This window comes from Pezoporus occidentalis, unplaced genomic scaffold (assembly GCF_034315485.1).
Source record: "Pezoporus occidentalis ecotype Australia unplaced genomic scaffold, CSIRO_AGI_Poc_V1 ctg12, whole genome shotgun sequence".
NCBI classification, from domain to species: Eukaryota; Metazoa; Chordata; class Aves; order Psittaciformes; family Psittacidae; genus Pezoporus; species Pezoporus occidentalis.
The window spans coordinates 2,772,501-2,790,893 of record NW_026912994.1 but is presented as its reverse complement, the minus strand read 5'-3'; the positions used below and the strand labels follow the sequence as shown (position 1 = coordinate 2,790,893).

General features: G+C 42.7%; 1 protein-coding gene across 2 annotated transcripts; it reads right to left on the bottom strand.

Annotated features, from left to right (window-relative positions):
- LYPD1 (LY6/PLAUR domain containing 1) lies at positions 1 to 18,194 on the bottom strand. 2 transcript variants are annotated; one of them, XM_062606248.1, is made up of 3 exons: positions 17,902 to 18,194; positions 16,711 to 16,848; positions 1 to 561 (listed from the first exon to the last, which is right to left on the bottom strand). In XM_062606248.1, the coding sequence occupies exons 1-3, from the start codon at positions 17,951 to 17,953 to the stop codon at positions 329 to 331; spliced, it is 423 nt and encodes a 140-aa protein (XP_062462232.1). In that variant the 5' UTR covers positions 17,954 to 18,194; the 3' UTR covers positions 1 to 328. The 2 variants fall into 2 exon arrangements, with proteins under 2 accessions (XP_062462232.1, XP_062462241.1); XM_062606257.1 differs by lacking the exon at positions 17,902 to 18,194 and adding an exon at positions 16,937 to 16,967 and having other exon boundaries at positions 322 to 561.
- Between the last annotated feature and the right edge of the window lie 199 nt (positions 18,195 to 18,393).

Here is an 18,393-nt window from a genome sequence, read left to right as displayed (position 1 = left end):
ACAATGAACTTAAAAACATGGAAATCAAAATGACCAAGGAATTAACTACATCTTAAAAGGAATAACATAGGTGGATTTGTTTCCAGTTATGCAACAAAAGCAGAGTTTTGTATCCCGCTGATGGGATTTTTAAGTGCACCCTGGAAATTCAGTCTGCTAACTGAATTCATTAGCTACCGAAAATACCAGCCCCTTTCTCCCCACAACCACTGAATTTCCCTCTTTGTTGACAGGGATTTGGAAACAAACAGAAAATAACTGCAGTGTCTTTGAAGAAAGGAGACAGAACAAACTTTGTCAAGGCAAAAAAATACTTGCTTGAAGTTTATCAATACAAAACCCACAGAGCCAATGTAAGGAACAGAACAGTGGTTATTACGTGTGCCCTCGGCACCATGCCAGAATTCCCCCTCTTCTTCGGCCGGGGTCCATTGCAGAGTGGAGTGTTACAGCAGCTGATACAAACAGAGTTCACCTTCCCCGGAGAACAAAAGGACTGGTATCCAGCAGAGGCTATCAGACACGCTGCTGAAGAGGCGCAGGATTTGCGATACATGATTCCTGTGACACAGAGTAAAGGTTACTTAGCTTGATATGAACACGGTTTTGCTTTACAACACAATTCATGCTTGAAAACTGTTGCAAAACCTGTTTACATTTCTAAAGCCATGCTGGTGATTTGAGCCAGAGCCCTCAGCTGTGACACGGCTAATGGCTCTGCACTGCAGGAGAAGCACAGCCACTCTGCTTCAGATTTTCCTTTTATTTGATTCCAGTTGGAACCAAAACTATTAGACTCAAATGATGCATTCTTATAACCAGAATTCCCATCTTTTGGAATAAACTGCTGGAATAGCTGTAACTGAAATGCAGTTAGTTTCAAAATGGCTTTTGTTCCTGTTGCTGAACACGTGTGAGTTGTTTAAGGTGTCTAATTACAGTTTTCTATGCTGTTAATTTGTCTTTTGAGCATTTTTTTTTCCTTTTCTTGTTCCTTTGCCTCACACAGACAAGTAACCAAGAGTAAAAGGAGAATGACTATCAGCAAAACTTCACACCCTCACCCCATTTTATTCTTTTAAAGAAAAACTAGGAATACTTTTCCAGGTAATCACAGTTCTTGCTGTCTTTGAAGTTTAATACCCTCAACAATAAAAATTTCCCTTTGTACAGAAATGGCTTTTCTGAGTTGAAAGTCTACACTTTTAAAATGTAATTTAAATTAATCTAATTTTAATTCATAATCTAATTAAATTTATATTCTATCAAATTGTTTTTACCTGAAAAAAGTACATTCTGGTGTGCATAGCTGTTATTTTAAAATGGTTCATAAAGGTTTTAAAATACACAGTTCCATTTTCCCCTGACACTGGAAAATGGCTGTGGCAGCTCCACATCTCATTGCTCTAACATTTTCCTGCAAGTTATACAGTACAAATTGTGTGTTGGAAAAACATATACATAACACATAAATAGATAATGGAGGTTTGCTGATATTGCCTTGTGGTTACAAAAAGAGGTAAATATTTCTAAGGATAATAAAATCACTATTTCTTTTGAATACACAATTCTCAAAAGTTTTTTTTTCTGGTGTATGAAGTGCCTAAGCCATTATCCATCATGTCTGAGAAGCTGTGGCAGTCCAGTGAAGCTCCCAGTGAGGGGAAAAGGGGAAATATAACCCACATTTTTAAAAAAGGGAAAAAAAAAAGACCCGAGGAACTACAGGCCAGTCAGTCTCACCTCTGTGCCTGGCAAGATCATAGAGCAGATCCTGCTGGAAACTATGGTAAGGTACATGGATGTAAGGAGGTGGTTGGTGACAGCCAACATAGCTTCACTTTGGGCAAATAGTGCCTGATGAATTCTGTGGCCTTCTGCGATGGGGTTACAGCACTGGTAGCTAAGGGAAGAGCAACTATCATCACCTACTGGGACTTGCACAAAGTGTTTGACACTGTCCCACACATCATCCTTACCTCTGAATTGGAGACATGGATTTGACAGATGGACCACTTGGTGGATAAGGAATTGGCTGTATGGTCACTATCAAAGAGTTGAGGCCAACAGCTCAATGTCCAAGAGGAGACCAGTGACGAGTGGTGTTCCTCAGGGGTTGATACTGGGACTGCCACTGTTTAACATCTTTGTCAGTGACATGGACAGTGCACCCTCAGCAAGCTTGCCAATGACATCAAACCATGGTGCAGTCGACCTGCAGGAGGGAAGGGATGCAGTCCAGAGGAACCTTCACAGGCTCAAGAGGTGGGCCTCATGAAGTTCAATAAAGCCAAGTACAAGGTCTTTACACCTGGGTCAGGGCAGCCCCAAGCACAAATACAGGCTGGGTGGAGATTGGCTTGAGAGCAGCTCTGATGAGACAACTTCGGGGTGCTGAACAACAAGAAGGTCAACATGACCCAGCAGTGTGCACCTGCAGCAGAGAAAGCCAACCATATGCTGGTTGGCTGCATCAAAAGGAGCTTGCCCAGCAGGTCGAGGGAGGTGATTCTCCCCTTCTATTCTGCTTTCATGAACCCTCACCTGCAGTTCTGTGTCCAGCTCTGGGGCCCCCAACATAAGAAGGACATGGACCTGTTGGACCAAGTCAAAAGGAGGCCATGAAGATGATCAGAGAGCTGGAGCACCTCTGCTGTGAAGACAGGCTGAGAGAGTTGGGGTTGTTCAGCCTGGAGAAGACTAAGTTCCAAGGACACCGTAAAGGATCTTTCAGTACCTAAAAGAGCTGACAAGAAAGCCAGAGAGAGACATTTTACAAGGACATGGAGGGATAGGACAAGAGGGAATGGCTCCTCTCTGAAAGAGGGGAGATTTGGGTTAGTAAAGAACTTCTTCCTACTATCTGTGAGGGTGATGAGGCACTGGAACTAGTTTCCCAGAGAAGCTGTGGGTATTCCATCTCTGGCAGTGCTCAAGGCCAGGCTAGATGGGGCTTTGGGCAACCTGTTCTAGTGGCAGGTGACCCTGCCTCTGGCAGGACTGGTTGGAACCAGATGATCTTTAAGGTCCCTTCCAACCCAAACCATTCTCTAATTCATCTGAAGAGCATCGAACAGGATTCTCTTGGAGACTGGTGCCTCTGCATCCTGTAGCATGGTTCCAGAATGTTTTTAAATGCACAATGACTGAGATATTTTTTAGCAGGAGTGAAGCAGAAATATGACCCATAGGTACTGAATTCACAGTAACTGCAGACACTGGTTCAGTCCCTGGGGACTTCAGAAATAAGCACTACCACGCTGCACAGTCCAGTAGAGACCTCTGAAGTAGCAACTGCCACTGCACTGAGTGCTGTGCGTAGCAGCAAAACACGGTTTGTTTAGGTTATGCTCAGGAAGAAGGATTTCCTGTCTTCAGAGAATTTTAATTAAAGCAATTTTTTTACACTGTCACCACACTGCTGCCATCCCAACAGTGCAGGGGTTTCCCTGTTTTCTGTTCTCCCTCTGCAATCTAAACTCTGAATCATGTTTTAAGTCTATCTATCTAGTTAAACTTACAAAGAGAAGTCCTCAAGTCAGTGTTAAATCTTTCTCTGTCTCCAGTGAACTTTAATCAATCAACGCAGCAGGTAGAGCCTTTTCTCAAGAAGGAAGAGGAGCTAGAGGCTGTTCTAGCTGTAACAACAAAGGCGCACAGACTGAGAGGTACAATCTTTTTTTACAACACTTTGTAGAAAGCAAGGAGCTGTGTCACTGTTGGCAAACCATTTCTGTCAATGAGCCTCAACTGCGCTGCCACCAATTGGTTTTCAACACTGAAATCTCAGCTGGTGCTTCCCACAAAGCCCTGGTGCTTTGTCTGTGTTCCTCCTGCAGTCTTCAGGAGCTGAGGCACTTGTGACTCCTCCCATAGCTATGATTATTTTTTTTTCCTTCCCCTTCCTTCTTGAGATAGGAATACTGTATTCAATGGACCTATGCACAGAGATTGTTCTCACATCTCTAATCCTGCATCTCCTCCTCACACATTCCTTCCCTGTACCCACCACTGCACAAACTCAGCCACTCCTCAGTCTTCCATATGAACAGCAGTGAATCGACTTTCCCCTCAAAGACCAAGCCTTTAAAAAGCTTTTGACATTGGCAATTTCCTATTCTTGTTGTTTTATAGATCACTCTCTTCCTGCCATTTCCTTTTCACAGGATTCCTACAAAGCCCTGTTCTCAATTCAAGCTATCAAGTGATTTACTAGTTTAGGTCCTGAAATATCATATACTTTGCACTTTTCCCTTTTAGACAAAGAGACTAGAATGGTTCAGTGCTGTGAACAATTAGATAATGCCCTCTGAAGCATGGTTTTCACCAGGCAACTCTAGAAGACCTCTGCGAAAAAAGAAAACCAAGTCCTGCAGCTTAACTGCATGTGTTTACAGCAGCTCTGTTGTCCAGGATAAATTCCACAGAACGATCCGGAGCTCCTTTTGAAGGCAAAACACAGTATTCCTGCACAGATTGAAATTTTACAACTCAAAGCTTCTTGCACCACTGGACTATGTTCACACCTAACTACAGGCAAGAATCTAAGTAGGAGTAAAAATCCCACTGTAACACCTCTCCTGTGGCTCTTCTGTGAATATGTCTTACAGCAGGCAATTCCACTCCCAAACGATTGTTTATTCCCTTTCCCAGCTCTAGTAATCGGAATTGTAACAAGATTCTTTACATAATTAAAAAAGTCAGCACTTCTGTCGGCTTTTCAATACTTACTTTCCTGAAGACATGCCCTTCACATCCAAGTTTTTTTCTTAAGTACCAATAAGATTCTTTTGAGCTCGCAAATCAGCTGCTATCATATACTAACTGTGCTTTTCATGAAGCATCAGCTATGAATGAAACTTGATCACCATAGAAAAGCTGTGCTTTTCTTTAAATCTGCAGTATCCTTATGGCAAGATACAATGAAAACAGGCATAAAGATTGATGGAAAAATGGAGAATGTTAGCACTATAGGAGTGACATTTAAAAAATGCTTCGGCCGTGACTTCTCTTATTTTTTAACTATGAGTGTAGAAAAGCAATGACACTTTGAATAGTATGAATTAAAGAAACGCAGGAAAACTGCTCTTAAACCTTTTTTTTTCTATCATATCCCGATTCCAGTTTGTGGTAGGAAACAAATTAGTACAACTGACTTCCCTGGTATGATGCCAGGGATACTACAGTCCTTGCTCCAGCAGACGCGTTAATGTACCCTAGTTCACCGACTGAGTTTGGATGGGACAACAACGTCCTTTCCTGATTATCCCCAGAGATTTTTCCTTCAACTCCTCTCTTGCAGTGGCTTATTGTACCATTAAGCCAGCTTGAAACTATTTCTGAGATCTTCCTGAATCATTTGCCACCAGCAGGCTGAACTGCAGACAGTTCTTTGACGTGGTTATCTATCTGTCTCATAAGACTCATACTACAGACAAAACTGCTAATTACTGGATATTCTTGCTTGAGCAATCAGCTTGATACATTCATTAACACATCACCTGGAAATATTATTGCAAACCTTTCTGGGAGTTTTCTGCTACCTCAGATTGTTCTGCGTTGCTGGCTAGGCAAGGGGACTACACGTTTTACACTCTGCTTTTACTGGGATGGGGTCATTCCCAATGACCTACCCTCAACAGTTCACACTAGTGCTCAATTAGTATAACTACTAATATACAATATTTACTGCCTGACCTCTTGATGGATAAGTACCAAACAATTTGTCCTTTTTCATGGATTCAGCAGCCCCCCAACAGCAGTGTGGGTTACGCATATGTGTAGGTACTATGATGCTTTACTACTACTACTGGCCAGTAGATTTTCCTTCATTTTGGCTTTAAGGTTTGTAGGACTGGCTGAGGATACAGTTCAAGTAAAAGTACTTTTAAGAAGAGAGGGGAATACACAAGGCTAGAACATATGTTTGGTAATGCAGTAGTATTCCAAACCCTCTCCTTCCACATATACCTACTACAACTGCTTTGGGCTTACATCAGGCGTTGAAAATTTACTCCAAGTCTGAGCAACTTGCCCATCGTTACACCTCTCTCTGCCCCACACATGATTATATACACAGACAGTGTCAAGGCCCAAACTACTATTTCTCCAGGATTTCTGCCTTACGCCATGCAATGAAGAGATGGTTTAAATCTCAAGCCTTTTCTATAGTTCCTGCTTGTGATACTGATTTTCTCACATAGATCTGTTCTACACACACCCTCCCCACAACTGCCAAGCTCAACCCCCCCCACACTTCACTGGAGTCTAGTCCTGTGCATCTGCAGCCTGGTGCTGTTTTGGCCACATGCAGATGCATTCAAGTCAGATAGCAGCAAATAATTCTTGCTACAATTTGTTCGAATTCAAAAGTGAGAGTTCTTCCACCTACCATGTCTGCAGAGCCCAGTACATGTTCTATTGAATAACAGCTTAACTTGTTACTAAGACAACTAGAAAAGGTGACATCACACCTGCTTCTTACACTGTGTGTATGCAGAAGGCACCAGAAGATGCAAGCTTTTTCTCTTACTGCTCAAAAAGGATCTTATTAGGCACCTTCGATTCTTCTGTTACAGCAGGTACAGACAAAACAGAGCAAATGTAAGCATCACTCTCCAACTTAAGAGCCAACTGTAATCCAAGTGTGGAACTTTAGTTTGCACCTGTACTCTCCAGACTGTCCTTCAGCAAAATACACAGAATCTCTGACGCCAGAACTGGCAAGTAGAATACCACCAGAGATCAGTGACCTAATTTCTAAAGAAAACCAGTAACCTTCCCCCCCCATGACTATGTGAAACTGCCGTCTGCAGTGGCACACCTCAGCAGGAAATCATGCCATCTGGTTCACCCTGGCACAGTTTACGGCCCCATGGCCATGAACTCTTAGCTGAAAGTTTTCTAGTCAGGTAGATGATGTTGCTTTGTCCAGGCCAAGTGCTCTATCCCATAGGCTAGACTGACACTCTTAGTTTTTAAAGAAAGCTTTTGCTTACAGTGCTTTGTACATATCCATTGTCATAGGCATGCATAAAGCCAGATTCTTCTTCTGCAACTCATTCCACAAATACTGTTTTAGCAAAAGCTTCTGCACATCCTCTGAAGTATATGATATGCTCCATCAAATCTTTTAGATTATTAAACAACAGCCTGTGCCCAACTAGGGCCCAGGAATGAGGCATCCTTGAGCAGTCACAAAACCACCTTTTCAAGACTAGACAAGGAGTTACAGGCATACACCCAGCCTTAGCTTCAGGTACATAGAAAAGTTTTGTATCTTAAGTAACTCAGAAAGCTAGCAGGCAGATCAAGACAAGTTTTGAGGTGTGCTGTTGCAGCTGCAGCAGAGTTTCTCTGCTCAATGCTTTTAGATTTGGTGCTTAATCTTGCCCATCTCCTCCAAGCAAAAGGCCAAGAAAACTGGGCAACAGTAGAAAATTCATTGTGGCACACACAACCCCTGGAAACCTGCAAAGGTTGACCTAGCTCTAGAGTTAAGCATTCTCTTAGAATATTTAGAGTTGGAAAGGACCTTAAGATCATCAAATTCCAACCCCCTGCCATGGGCAGGGACACCTCACACTAAACTATGTCACCCAAGACTCTAACCTGGCCTTGAACACCGCCAGCGATGGAGAATTCACAGCTTCACCAGGCAAGCCATTTCAGTGCCTCACCACCCTTACAATAAAGAACTTCTTCCTTATATCCAATCTAAACTTCCCTTGTTTAAGTTTTAACCTGTTACCCCTTCTCCTATCACTACAGTCCCTAATGAAGAGTCCCTCCATAAAGATAAGTCCAAGAACTGTGTTGATGTACTGGTACACTTTGTTTTAGTATTCTGAATAGCTCCAGTTCTCTTATTTCACTGAAACTTTCAACTTTCTGGTCTCAGTGAACCTGCAAGTTTTCCTTCTTGTTGTGCTTAGATGTGATGTCTTGTCTGCCTATCCATGCTTGCTTTATGATTTCAACTATATAATTCATCCTTTATTTCTTGTCCTAAACTGTCACTTGCTTACCCTCCTCTTAAGTGAAATTCAGTACCCAGGAGGAGTTATTTTGTGATGTCTGCTGAAATCTAAAATAAGAACTTATACTAGTGCAATAACAACTTGTAAACATTTAATATCAATTTCTGAGGAACATAAAATATACACATGTGACCATTTCTGGATTTTAGTATATCAGTAATGTTCAAACTTGGGTTCAGACTACACACAAATATGTTTCTAAATTACAATTTTCAGTTTATATGGGTTTTGTGCCCATCTTTTTATGCCTTCAGTGGTTTTGTTGTAGTAATTGTCTATTCCTTAGCTAGTACCTGTTCACACACATCATACAGTGAGAGACTGAAAAAGGTCCTATTGAGATTTGCTCTGTTTTCTAGACAAAGTGATTGTAAATATTTTAGCTGAAAAGGTCCTACCCTAGAAGGTGACTGAATACTGAAAAACAATCATTCTTCTGAAATTGTGCTTCCCCAGTGGTTGTTTTAGTTAGATCATGCATTTATTGGTTTCAAATATGAATTAAGCTTCCCCGACACAAATCCCTTCATCTGTGGTTGTAAAAACTGTTAAAAACTAAAGTTAAAGCCAGTGTAAAGTATAACCACATCTAACCATACCCTCCATTTTTCATTTTACACTAACCTTTCCTATCCTCATCTTCTCAACTTTTTATTCTTTTTATTTAAACAAGAGGTTTAAATAATTTGAACCTTACCAGAAGTTTCATAATAAAATTTACTCACTACCTTACAAGAGCTAATTACAGTTAGCAGCCATGATCAGTGTTTTGCAGGTGAAAAAACACAAGACACTGAAATCAAGAGACTTGAAATCTATTGGAAAGCTATGTCAAAAACGTCTAGATTTTTAATGCTGTGTTTTAGGACTGCAGCTATTTCATCCCCACCCCTCCCAGTAGAAGAGATAAAAGTATATTGATGGCATTAGGCTCTTCCAGAGTACACAACTGTAAAAAAAAAAACAAACCAAAATAAAACACCACCCCCCCCCCAACCCATACCTGTTTGAATTAGCCTATTTTCATCATAATTTTCTTTGAAAACTTACTCAGCATCACCACAAATCCTCCATACAGTCAGCACTTCCAAGAAGTTGCACGTTTTTGCAGAATATAACAGGAGGCTTTTGACAGTGAAAGACTGGCCTCCCCACTCTCCTTCTGACCCCAGCTGACATGGACTGACATGCCATCTTGCAGAAATTAAATCATCTCAGAAGAAAAGTGGGCAATTGTTGACCAACAGAGGACAAGGGTTTGGATTATGATGAAAGCCCTTTGTAAGTCATGCCTTCTAATTCTGGTATTGGAAAAATGACTCAAAACTGCATTGTTAATAGCACAAATAACAGCATAAAGTAGTCTCTGTCATTGCTTGCAGTATCACATAGCAGAAGCAAGGCATTAAACTGCTTAAAAATGCAGAGGCTGATAAAGTTAAGCTCCTAATGATGGTATTATCAAACACTTTTTTTAAAGCCACAGGCTACAAACCGTAAGTCAAGGCTTAACTTTCACCTGCATAACTAATTGTTTTCTACTGTTCTTACTCATTTCTCTGCTCACTAATGTGGACTTAGAGTCAAACACTAGCAATATTTCAAACAAAGCTGGCTCACAGCACTCTGTCATCTGTACTTTTCTGATACAAAGGTATCAAGAGCTAAATGGCCTTGGATATCAAGACCTAAATATACCTGATCTTCCAGCAAGAGAGGTGAACTTAATTTTTGGAATCCTGTATGAGCATTTTTTCTGACAATGCTTGTCTGCTGAAATGAACTGGGAAGGCACAGTCCTTGTGCCTCTGCAGATGCTAAAATGCTATATCCTTGTAGTAGGTTCCATAAATAATTTTACACATGAATAGCCTTGCATCCTGCTCATTAATGTCCCTACCAGTTTCAATGGAACAGCTCTCAGGTTTACACTTGCATGCCAGCACCTTTGAAATCCATTCAGCTTTTAGATCTTTAGCTATTTCATGTTTCTAGTTTTACAGCCTGCTCAGTTTCGGAGCAAGATTTGCCTGGATTTTGTATTATCGCTTCCAAAGACTCATTGGTAATTTTGGCAAAACAGGTTATGGCAAGTTTTCAAAAAAAAACCAAAACCAACTAGACTACAAAGGTAAAATGGAAATGAAAACAGTCTGGATTAATTAAAACACAATCGCTGATGTTTTGATGAGGTCACCGCGAATTAAGATAAGTTAAGGTCTATCCTGGGTTCAGCAGTAGCAGTCATTTTTCTCCTTCTTAGTAGCTGGTGCAGTACTGTGGTTTTGACTTTCAGCCTGGGAACAGCGCTGATAACACCGATGTTTTTAGTTGTTGCTCAGTAATGTTTACTCTGACCAAGGACTTTCTGAGTCTCATGCTCTGCCAGGGAGGAGGGGAAGCCGGGAGGAAGCAGAGACAGGACACCTGACCCAAACTAACCACAGAGATATTCCATAGCACAGCACGTCGTGCCCAGTATATAAACTGGGGGAGTTACCTGGAAGGCCCAGATCACTGCTTGGGTCAGCCTGGGTATCACTAAGTGGGTGGTGAGTGGCTGTATTCTGTTCCCTTATTATTTCCCTTATCATTATTATTATTGGTGGTGGCAGCAGCAGTGGTTTGTGTTATACCTTAGTTACTGGACTGCTCTTATCTTAGCCCGTGGGAGTTACATTCTTCCGATTCTCCTCCCTATCCCTTCGGGAGTGGGGGGAGGAAGAAGGGAGGGATGGAGTGCTGCATGGTTCTGAGGTACCGGCTGGGCTTAAACCATGACAAGGTCATGCAACAAGGTTTTGGAAATGGACTTTTTTGTGTGTGAAATACAATAGAAAGCTCTTGAAGGAGGTGTAAGAGACACCAGGCCATGGGCACTGTGTCATCACAAAATTCATTTGTATACCTTTTATACAAGTCTGAGAAATAAAGTAACATAAAAAGCTATTGTCTGTGTCCTGTGAAAAATGAAATTCACTGGACCAGATACCTCAACTTCCTTAAAATAATAGAGCCCTTCATAATCTCTGCACTTGGATCTTGGTCATGGCTTTTAAGTCATGAACTGCTTTCACTGTTAACTCCATTGCTGCTTTTCTATATTTAAAGGCAGTCAGAACAACAACCTACTATGTACAGGCTGTAACTCCTCCTCAGCTGACACACTTAGTTCAGTTTATTCCATACATGGCTGCAAGTTTTCTGAGCAGCCTAAAGACTGGAATGAATTTATTAGTAAGAAAACAGCTTTGGCCTGTGAAAAAGTGTTTTCTAAACGGTAATACACTCACAGCTCCAAGTTTTCAGTATACAGCACAAATTAACAACATCACTTCAAAGTCTTTTATTCAGCATCAAAAATGAACTGCATGTTTCCAATATTGGTTACTGTGTGTTCATTTCTTTGGGCACCTGGTAGTGCGAGACAACGGTGCAGGTAACAACCCTCACATGCCACTTATTTATTTATTAACTTGTCAGTAAGGGTTTATTATATTATGCTTTACTTAGATTAAATCACCATCAGTTCTTTTGAGTTATGTTGATATGCTTTCACCAAAACAGACAGTGTAGAATAAAAATAAATCTACTACCAGCTTAGTGGATGTTTCTTACTGATTCTAAATGGATACTGGTGATGCAGCAATTTGCCTATAAAATTTTAATGCCTATAGTGATTCTGAAGACATTAAACTTTGTTTGCTGTTTTAATCATTTTGTCAATAAATGTACACCAGAGTATAATTTCTCCTTGATACAAATGTGCAATTAGTATTAGCACTAATGGATGCTATACATGATACCAGAGAAAAGTATGTGCTTCTGTAATCCTTAACAGCCATACATGAAGCAAATTCATCACGGCAGCAACACAGCAAGATAAAAGTAGTAAGTAACCACAGATAAAGAATCTACCATAGGTCAGCTCAACACACAACTTAAACTGTGTTTTTGTCTGCCTCATAAAACAAATGACGGAGAAACCCAAGGCTGAGGAGAGTTTAAATAAACAAACTTAAAATTCAACAAGGAGATGATGATTTTGTTTATGGTGTTCCATGCACTACTTTTAAGCACAAAATTATCACCATTGCTTTTGCTTTAATTACATTACCGGATTATATATCATGTAAATACATCAAAGGGCCTGTTGTAAACCAAACAAATAAGAGAAGTTTCTTATTGCAGATTAATAGAAATAGCAAGGTTGTTTCCCAACTGACTTGCAAAGAAAAATTCATACATAGTCTTATTTTGATGCAGACATCTAAAATTATCAGTCTTGCAACTGCGGATGTTTTTTTTTCCACAATTGTAAAAGCAAAGGTTCATGCACGTACGCTCACAACTACATTAAAGCACAAGGGATATTGTTCAAAACATACACATGGGCAGGTTTCCTTACAGAGAGTCTGAGGAATTCAGTCTGGCTGCTTTTCTGGGCTGTCTCATCCTTCATGCTTTATTGCTTTCTGATCTAGTCACATTGCAAGTTTCATTTTGCCTTAAGTAGGTTTTAGAATAGCTTTTATACTCAGACAGCTCTTGCCTTCAGTAGAAGACAAATTTCATTATCAGTATGTTTTCTATGATACAAGTATAAAAGCCTATCTATATTACATACTCATCTCCATATCATCAAGATGTTTTATCTGATCCCAATATACTGTGGGATTTCTTCGTCCCTATATATGCTAAAAATGGAGCACTGACAAGATTTTGCATCCCAGGTGAAACACTATCTTGTCTTTCTGTATCTGCCATGGGAGCAGAGTGTTAACGGAACTGCGTAAAACTTGTTCTAATGTAAGTTTTAAAACAATTTGATTAACATGAGAAAAATACTATGTCACTTAATTGACAAGGTGTCCAGTTTTGTGCACTGATAGATCCCCAAAGTACAGCTGAAATGTGAACTGCCATAGCAAAGAGCATGTTTGCAGGGGAGGCAGAGTTACACTAGTTCCACATAATCACTTAATCAGATAGATACGTATGTGTTGAATAGAGTGTACTTATCAGTGCTGCTCAATTCATTTTAGGTTGTGCAATGGAGCAAACATCTACCTGATGCTACAAACAGCTGAGATAACATGCCTGCTGATCTAATTCAAAACATCATGCCTGCTTTCTTAGCTACTCGCATCAGAGGCTGTCACAGCAACAGCCACTTTTTAAACTCTGGGTTAGGAACATGCCTATGCTGCTGTTATTTCTCATCTGAAGCCAAAAAAATACTTCTAGAATTGCTTCTCCAGAAATTGAGGCAATGTTCTGAGAGGGCACAGTGACATTTAAAGCACTAACCCTAATGTTACAGCAACTGAAGAGGAGTGGATCGCTCAGCTGTGATCAGACACGAGGAACTATTTTACAACACAAATGAAAAAAGCTGCACAGAGTTGCAGCCCTCTGCAGAGCTCTTTACAGAAAGTTTAATGCAGAAATGAAGCTGAACCACAGAGCTGTCATCCCACAACTCTGTGAACACTAACAAATATGCAAGGAAAATGGCCAGGTTGGACAGAGCCTTGGGCAACACCATCTAGTGTGAGGTGTGCCTGACCATGGAAGGGGGTTGGAACTTGATGATCTTAAGGTCCTTTCCAACCCAAACCATTCTATGATTCTATTAAAAAAGGCACAGCCTACACACTGGGGACTGTACTGTAGACACACCACAGAATTTAACTCAGTGACACCCTTGATAGCAAAACAAATACACAAGTTAACATCCTGCAAAGGAAGGGTGACTACATCAGTAGGTTACTAACTCAGACCATGAACTTTACCTCAAAATGTTGCACTTAACTTTTAAACAATGTTTAGGAGAACTTCTAACATTTTGCTCACTGACACAGCTATATTTTATTAAGGACAAAAATGGGTTCGTCTACAAAAATTAAATTATACTCATTTGACTATATCTAGTCAATAGGAAACAGTCTTAATTATGAGATTGTGCTGTCAAATAAATGCAAATTCATGTCTTTCATATTCTGGTTTAAAAATTCAAACTCAAGCCTATTATAAATTAAAATCAATATTTGAAACATTTCGGCTTTCAATGATAAGCAACAACTGAAAGAATCAAGTTATGAAATATACTGATAGGAACAGAATGAATTATTAAATAAACCTTGGGAGGAAAAAGAGATTTATATTACACACATTTAAATATCAATTACGAAAACGAACAATAAAGGATCATGAACTGAATCATCTGTTTTACAACCAATCCTCTGAAGAACTGACTGAGAACAAGAGGGAAACCAAGCTTGCAATGTAAATTTCACTCAAACTGAAATAGGTAAAAAATTTAAATTTATTAACTAGCTAAGATTTGCAATCTCTAAGCTTAAAATGAGTAAGAACTGCATTTATAGAAGGAAATTACATAAAATAGAACAGTGGTACCTGCTATTGCACATCATGCTTGTTACCTCCTAAAGGGAAAATCCAAGGATCTGCTCAGACACAAAATAAAATTGCACAGAAAAAAAACCCACCCAGAAGTTTCCCTTAAGAGCACCTTATTTACTGTATTGCAAATCAATTTCTTCATAGGAATAAGAACAAGGTATACATTTGTGTATGTCTAAAGCCTACTAAACCAGTTCCAGTTCGCATTTTCAGTGTGCAACAGTCACCCTGGCCAGACTGCAGCCTTGCCTACTAGTCTGAGCCAAGACATGGGTCTGACTGTCCCATCCTCACCCCAGCCTACGAGCAGCTGCCCCTGAACACAGCTGGGGGTGTGTGTACACATAGGTGCAAGCCCACTGATCCAGAGACTTGCACTTTAACCTCTGAGGGCCTTACTTGCCCGAGAACACTTCTCTAACATTCACCTAAAGAGCAGATCACAGATTGTTTCTGGAAGGCTGCTACTGCCTGAGGTTGTACTGAAATAAAAAGGTATCTCAAAAAACTCCCCGTATCAGCAAACACCAAACAATGTTAAGACTTCAGTGAGAACTGTCTCCATACCATGCTCACAGCCCTTCAAAGCACCACAGCCTCCACTGAAACCTATTAAAAGCTGTGGCATGCGGATTGCAATGTCTTCAAACATTCACTGAGAGATACCTGGACTTTAAAAGTACTGTGTAAGCCATAAGTACTTCCCATCCCCACCACCCTTTGCAAGTAAACTCAAAATTAAATATTGCAATAATATCTATTTTGAAAGAGACCGATCTTCCTTTAAACATAGAGCTTTTCTCTCTACAATGGAAGGCTTCTGTATGTTTTACAGAAATATAATCAGTGGGGATGGTGCTACCCAGGATGAAATAAAGTGCTAGTGGTTCAGCTACTTTTGACAGGTAACAACAACTGTGATTATTTACCTGTGATTCGTAACTCAGTGTTTTGATACTACCAGCCCAAGTGGAACTAGCTGATTGAGAAGCACTTTGAAAATACTAATGAGTAGTCCCCTCATGCAAAGAGCCAATGTTACCGTTCAAGACAGGTGGCTGCACACATTTGCTAGATAGGGGGGGATCCTGCTGGTACTAAAGGACTCACTGAGAAAGGACAGACTACAGTGTAATTTATGTTAACAGGAGAACAGTCCTTTACATCAGTAAACGCCACGCTCTACAGCATTGCCCTCACTTGTAAAATGCACAATCCCAGACAGCAGCTTCCCTTTAAATCAAGGTTCTGAAGCCCCAGGCTGTCCTCTGCTCCTTTGCGAAACATTTGGAACAGAGATCACATCCACACTCAGGGACATCAGGGAGCTGCTGCTAGCTTGCCCTTTCTAACACCCAAGCATCTTAATGGCTGTCTGCAGCAAGAGCAGGATGCTCCATGAACTCCAGCTCCCACAAACACACTTGTGTGCCTCCCAGCCCCGAATTCCCTAATCAAGCTGTAGTCTTCTACTCACATAGTTGGTTACAGAACAATGTGGCAGTCTAAAAGATGACACTGTTCCCTCTAAATCTCAAATGCTTTCCATGACATTGAATTAAAAAAAGGCAATTTATAACACTGATCAAAAGGCAACAGAGGCAAGATGCAGAATCACAGCTAGCTTCCTCTTGAGCACATTTATCTCCAACTATGCTAACTTTTATATTCATTACAGTAGGGGGAAAGCCCCCTTACACTTAGAAAATTGGTATGGCAAATATAACCATTTGTGCCTCCTCCCCCAAACTCTTTTCCCCTCTCTCCCTTCTGTTTGATGTTTTCTTTTATAGACAAAAGCTAAGATGACTACACTTTCCTTCCCTTAAGAGGAACCTTCAGAGTATATGAACTGCTAGAGTAAATAAAAGAAAGAAGGGAATTACTAATTTAATGCTGTTCCATCTCTTGGGGAAAAAGCCCATGTAATTAACTGTAATGAGATTAAACTAACTTGTTATTAATTTCCCAGTGCTGGGAAACTAAATCTGAGACCCATAAGACTGTGTATTAACAGCTTTATCAACATTTGGCTTGCATCCTTCAGTGTTTGCACCAGTTTTAAAGGAAAATTATTAACTTCATTGAGTTGCAAAGTCACTTAGAAGTATAAGAAATGGAAACTGGTCCCTTTAGGCAGGGATGCCAGTTTTCTCTGTAGCTGAAGACTATGAATGGGTGGAGCCAAAAGCCACAACTGCTCTTCAACACAAACAAGGTATAATTATAATTATTAAATCCTTACCAAAGCTTTTTTCCATTACTTCCTTCTGACACATATCTTGAACATTCACTGTACAATTCACGATGAACTCTGGAGCAGAGCAGTCATTATTTAGCTGGAACTCCTCACACTGGTAGCACTGTATTTGCAAACCCAAACCTAGAACAGATCGACTTTGGTCAGGATAATAGTATTAAAAAAAAACAACAAAACAAAACAAAAATCAACACGTGCCACAAATCCTTACCCTTCCGTCTTCGCATGTCGCTGTGCCTATCTACGCAGCAGCCCAGCAGAAGCGCGACTTCTAATCAAACAACGCAAGATCAACGCGTCGCCCGCGCTGCTGAGCCTGCTCCTTACCGCGCTCAGCACTTGGTTTAGGAGCGGGCTGCCTTCCGCGGGGCTCCGTGGGGGACACCCGGCGGTACCGGCGCTGCCGCCAGCAGGCGGCGGGGCACGGGCATTGGCATAGTCCCCGCAGCGCAGCCGCTGCCCATCGCCTGCCCAGCCACCCCCAGCGAGGCGTGATGAAAACTGCCCCCGCTCCAGAGACAGCAACCCGGCTAATAGATGTGCTTCGGCTCTTATCTGTACCGACGGGTTTACTTAGCTACTAATTAATTACAAATGATTTAATTACTATTTTGCCATGCACAATTACAGCTGCGGAGCATCCTTCACTTCCCTCCTTTATCATGCAAACGAGGTGCTCTGTACAGCTCTCCGGGAGCCGCTCCTCCCAGCCCTCCGCTGAGGCCGCAGCGCGGCGACTCCCAGAACCCCGTCGGGGAGCAGCGCCTTGTGCCGCGCATGGGACCCCTCGCCCGCGTCTCCCCTTCGCCGGGAGCTGACGGCGGCGGGACCGATCCCGCTCCCCTCCGGGGCTGACGGCCAGCTCGGGGTAGGCGTGCGCCGCACCCGCGGTCAGCAGGCGGCATTCGCGGAATGCGGTACCGGGTGCTGCGTGCGGAGCGACCCCCGCCTCGCTCCGCGGGTGGCCAGCGACGGGGACACCGGGCCGGGCTGTGCCCTCGCTCGCGGCAGGGAGCTCCACGGGGTGCGGGCAGGACGCCGGGCTCCCTTGCCCCGTTCCCGCTGAGCGCTCGGTGCCAGCTCCGTCGAAGAGACGAAGCATTCCAGCGGCCGCTGTGCCGGGCAGCGCGGGCTCGCCGCAGGTGCCTCTGGGGGAAGCTTTGCGGAGCCCCTTACCTGGAGCCAGGCACAATCCCCAGAAAGTTGCAGCAAGGAGGAAGAGCCGCATCCTCCCGGAGCTGCGGCCGCCGGGCTGGCGTGCAGTCGCGAAGGGGCATCAGAAGGAGCGAGGCAGCGGAGCCGCCGCGCACTTGTGCCGCTTCCCCGCCGCCTCCGCTGCGGAGAGGAGCCGCGGGAGCAGGCGGCGGAGCCCGCCCGGCTCCCGCCCTGCTCAGCCCCGCGCCGCGTTCCAGCCTCGCTGGAGTTGAGCTCTGAGACTGGAAGAAACTGCACGAGCAGCGAGAGCCGGGGGGCGGCTCCCCCCTCCCTCCCCCAGCACCATGTGATGCCAGCGGAGCGGGGCGGGGATCCCCGACAGCCGCCGCGCACCTCACCTCGCCGGCCGCGCGTCGGAGGCTGGCAAAGTTCAGCGAGGCAAAAGGCTTCGCGCTCCCGCCCGCAGCCCCGTGCGGCGCCCCGCCCGCCCCAAGCACACAGGTGGCGGCCGGA

Coding starts and splice junctions, on each gene's coding strand:
- LYPD1 (XM_062606248.1), bottom strand. CDS start 17,953: ATGCGGCTCTTCCTCCTTGCTGCAACTTTCTGGGGATTGTGCCTGGCT. Junction 16,849..17,901: donor GGGATTGTGCCTGGCTCCAG/GTAAGGGGCTCC, acceptor GATCTGTTCTAG/GTTTGGGTTTGCAAATACAG. Junction 562..16,710: donor AGTAATGGAAAAAAGCTTTG/GTAAGGATTTAA, acceptor TCTGTGTCACAG/GAATCATGTATCGCAAATCC.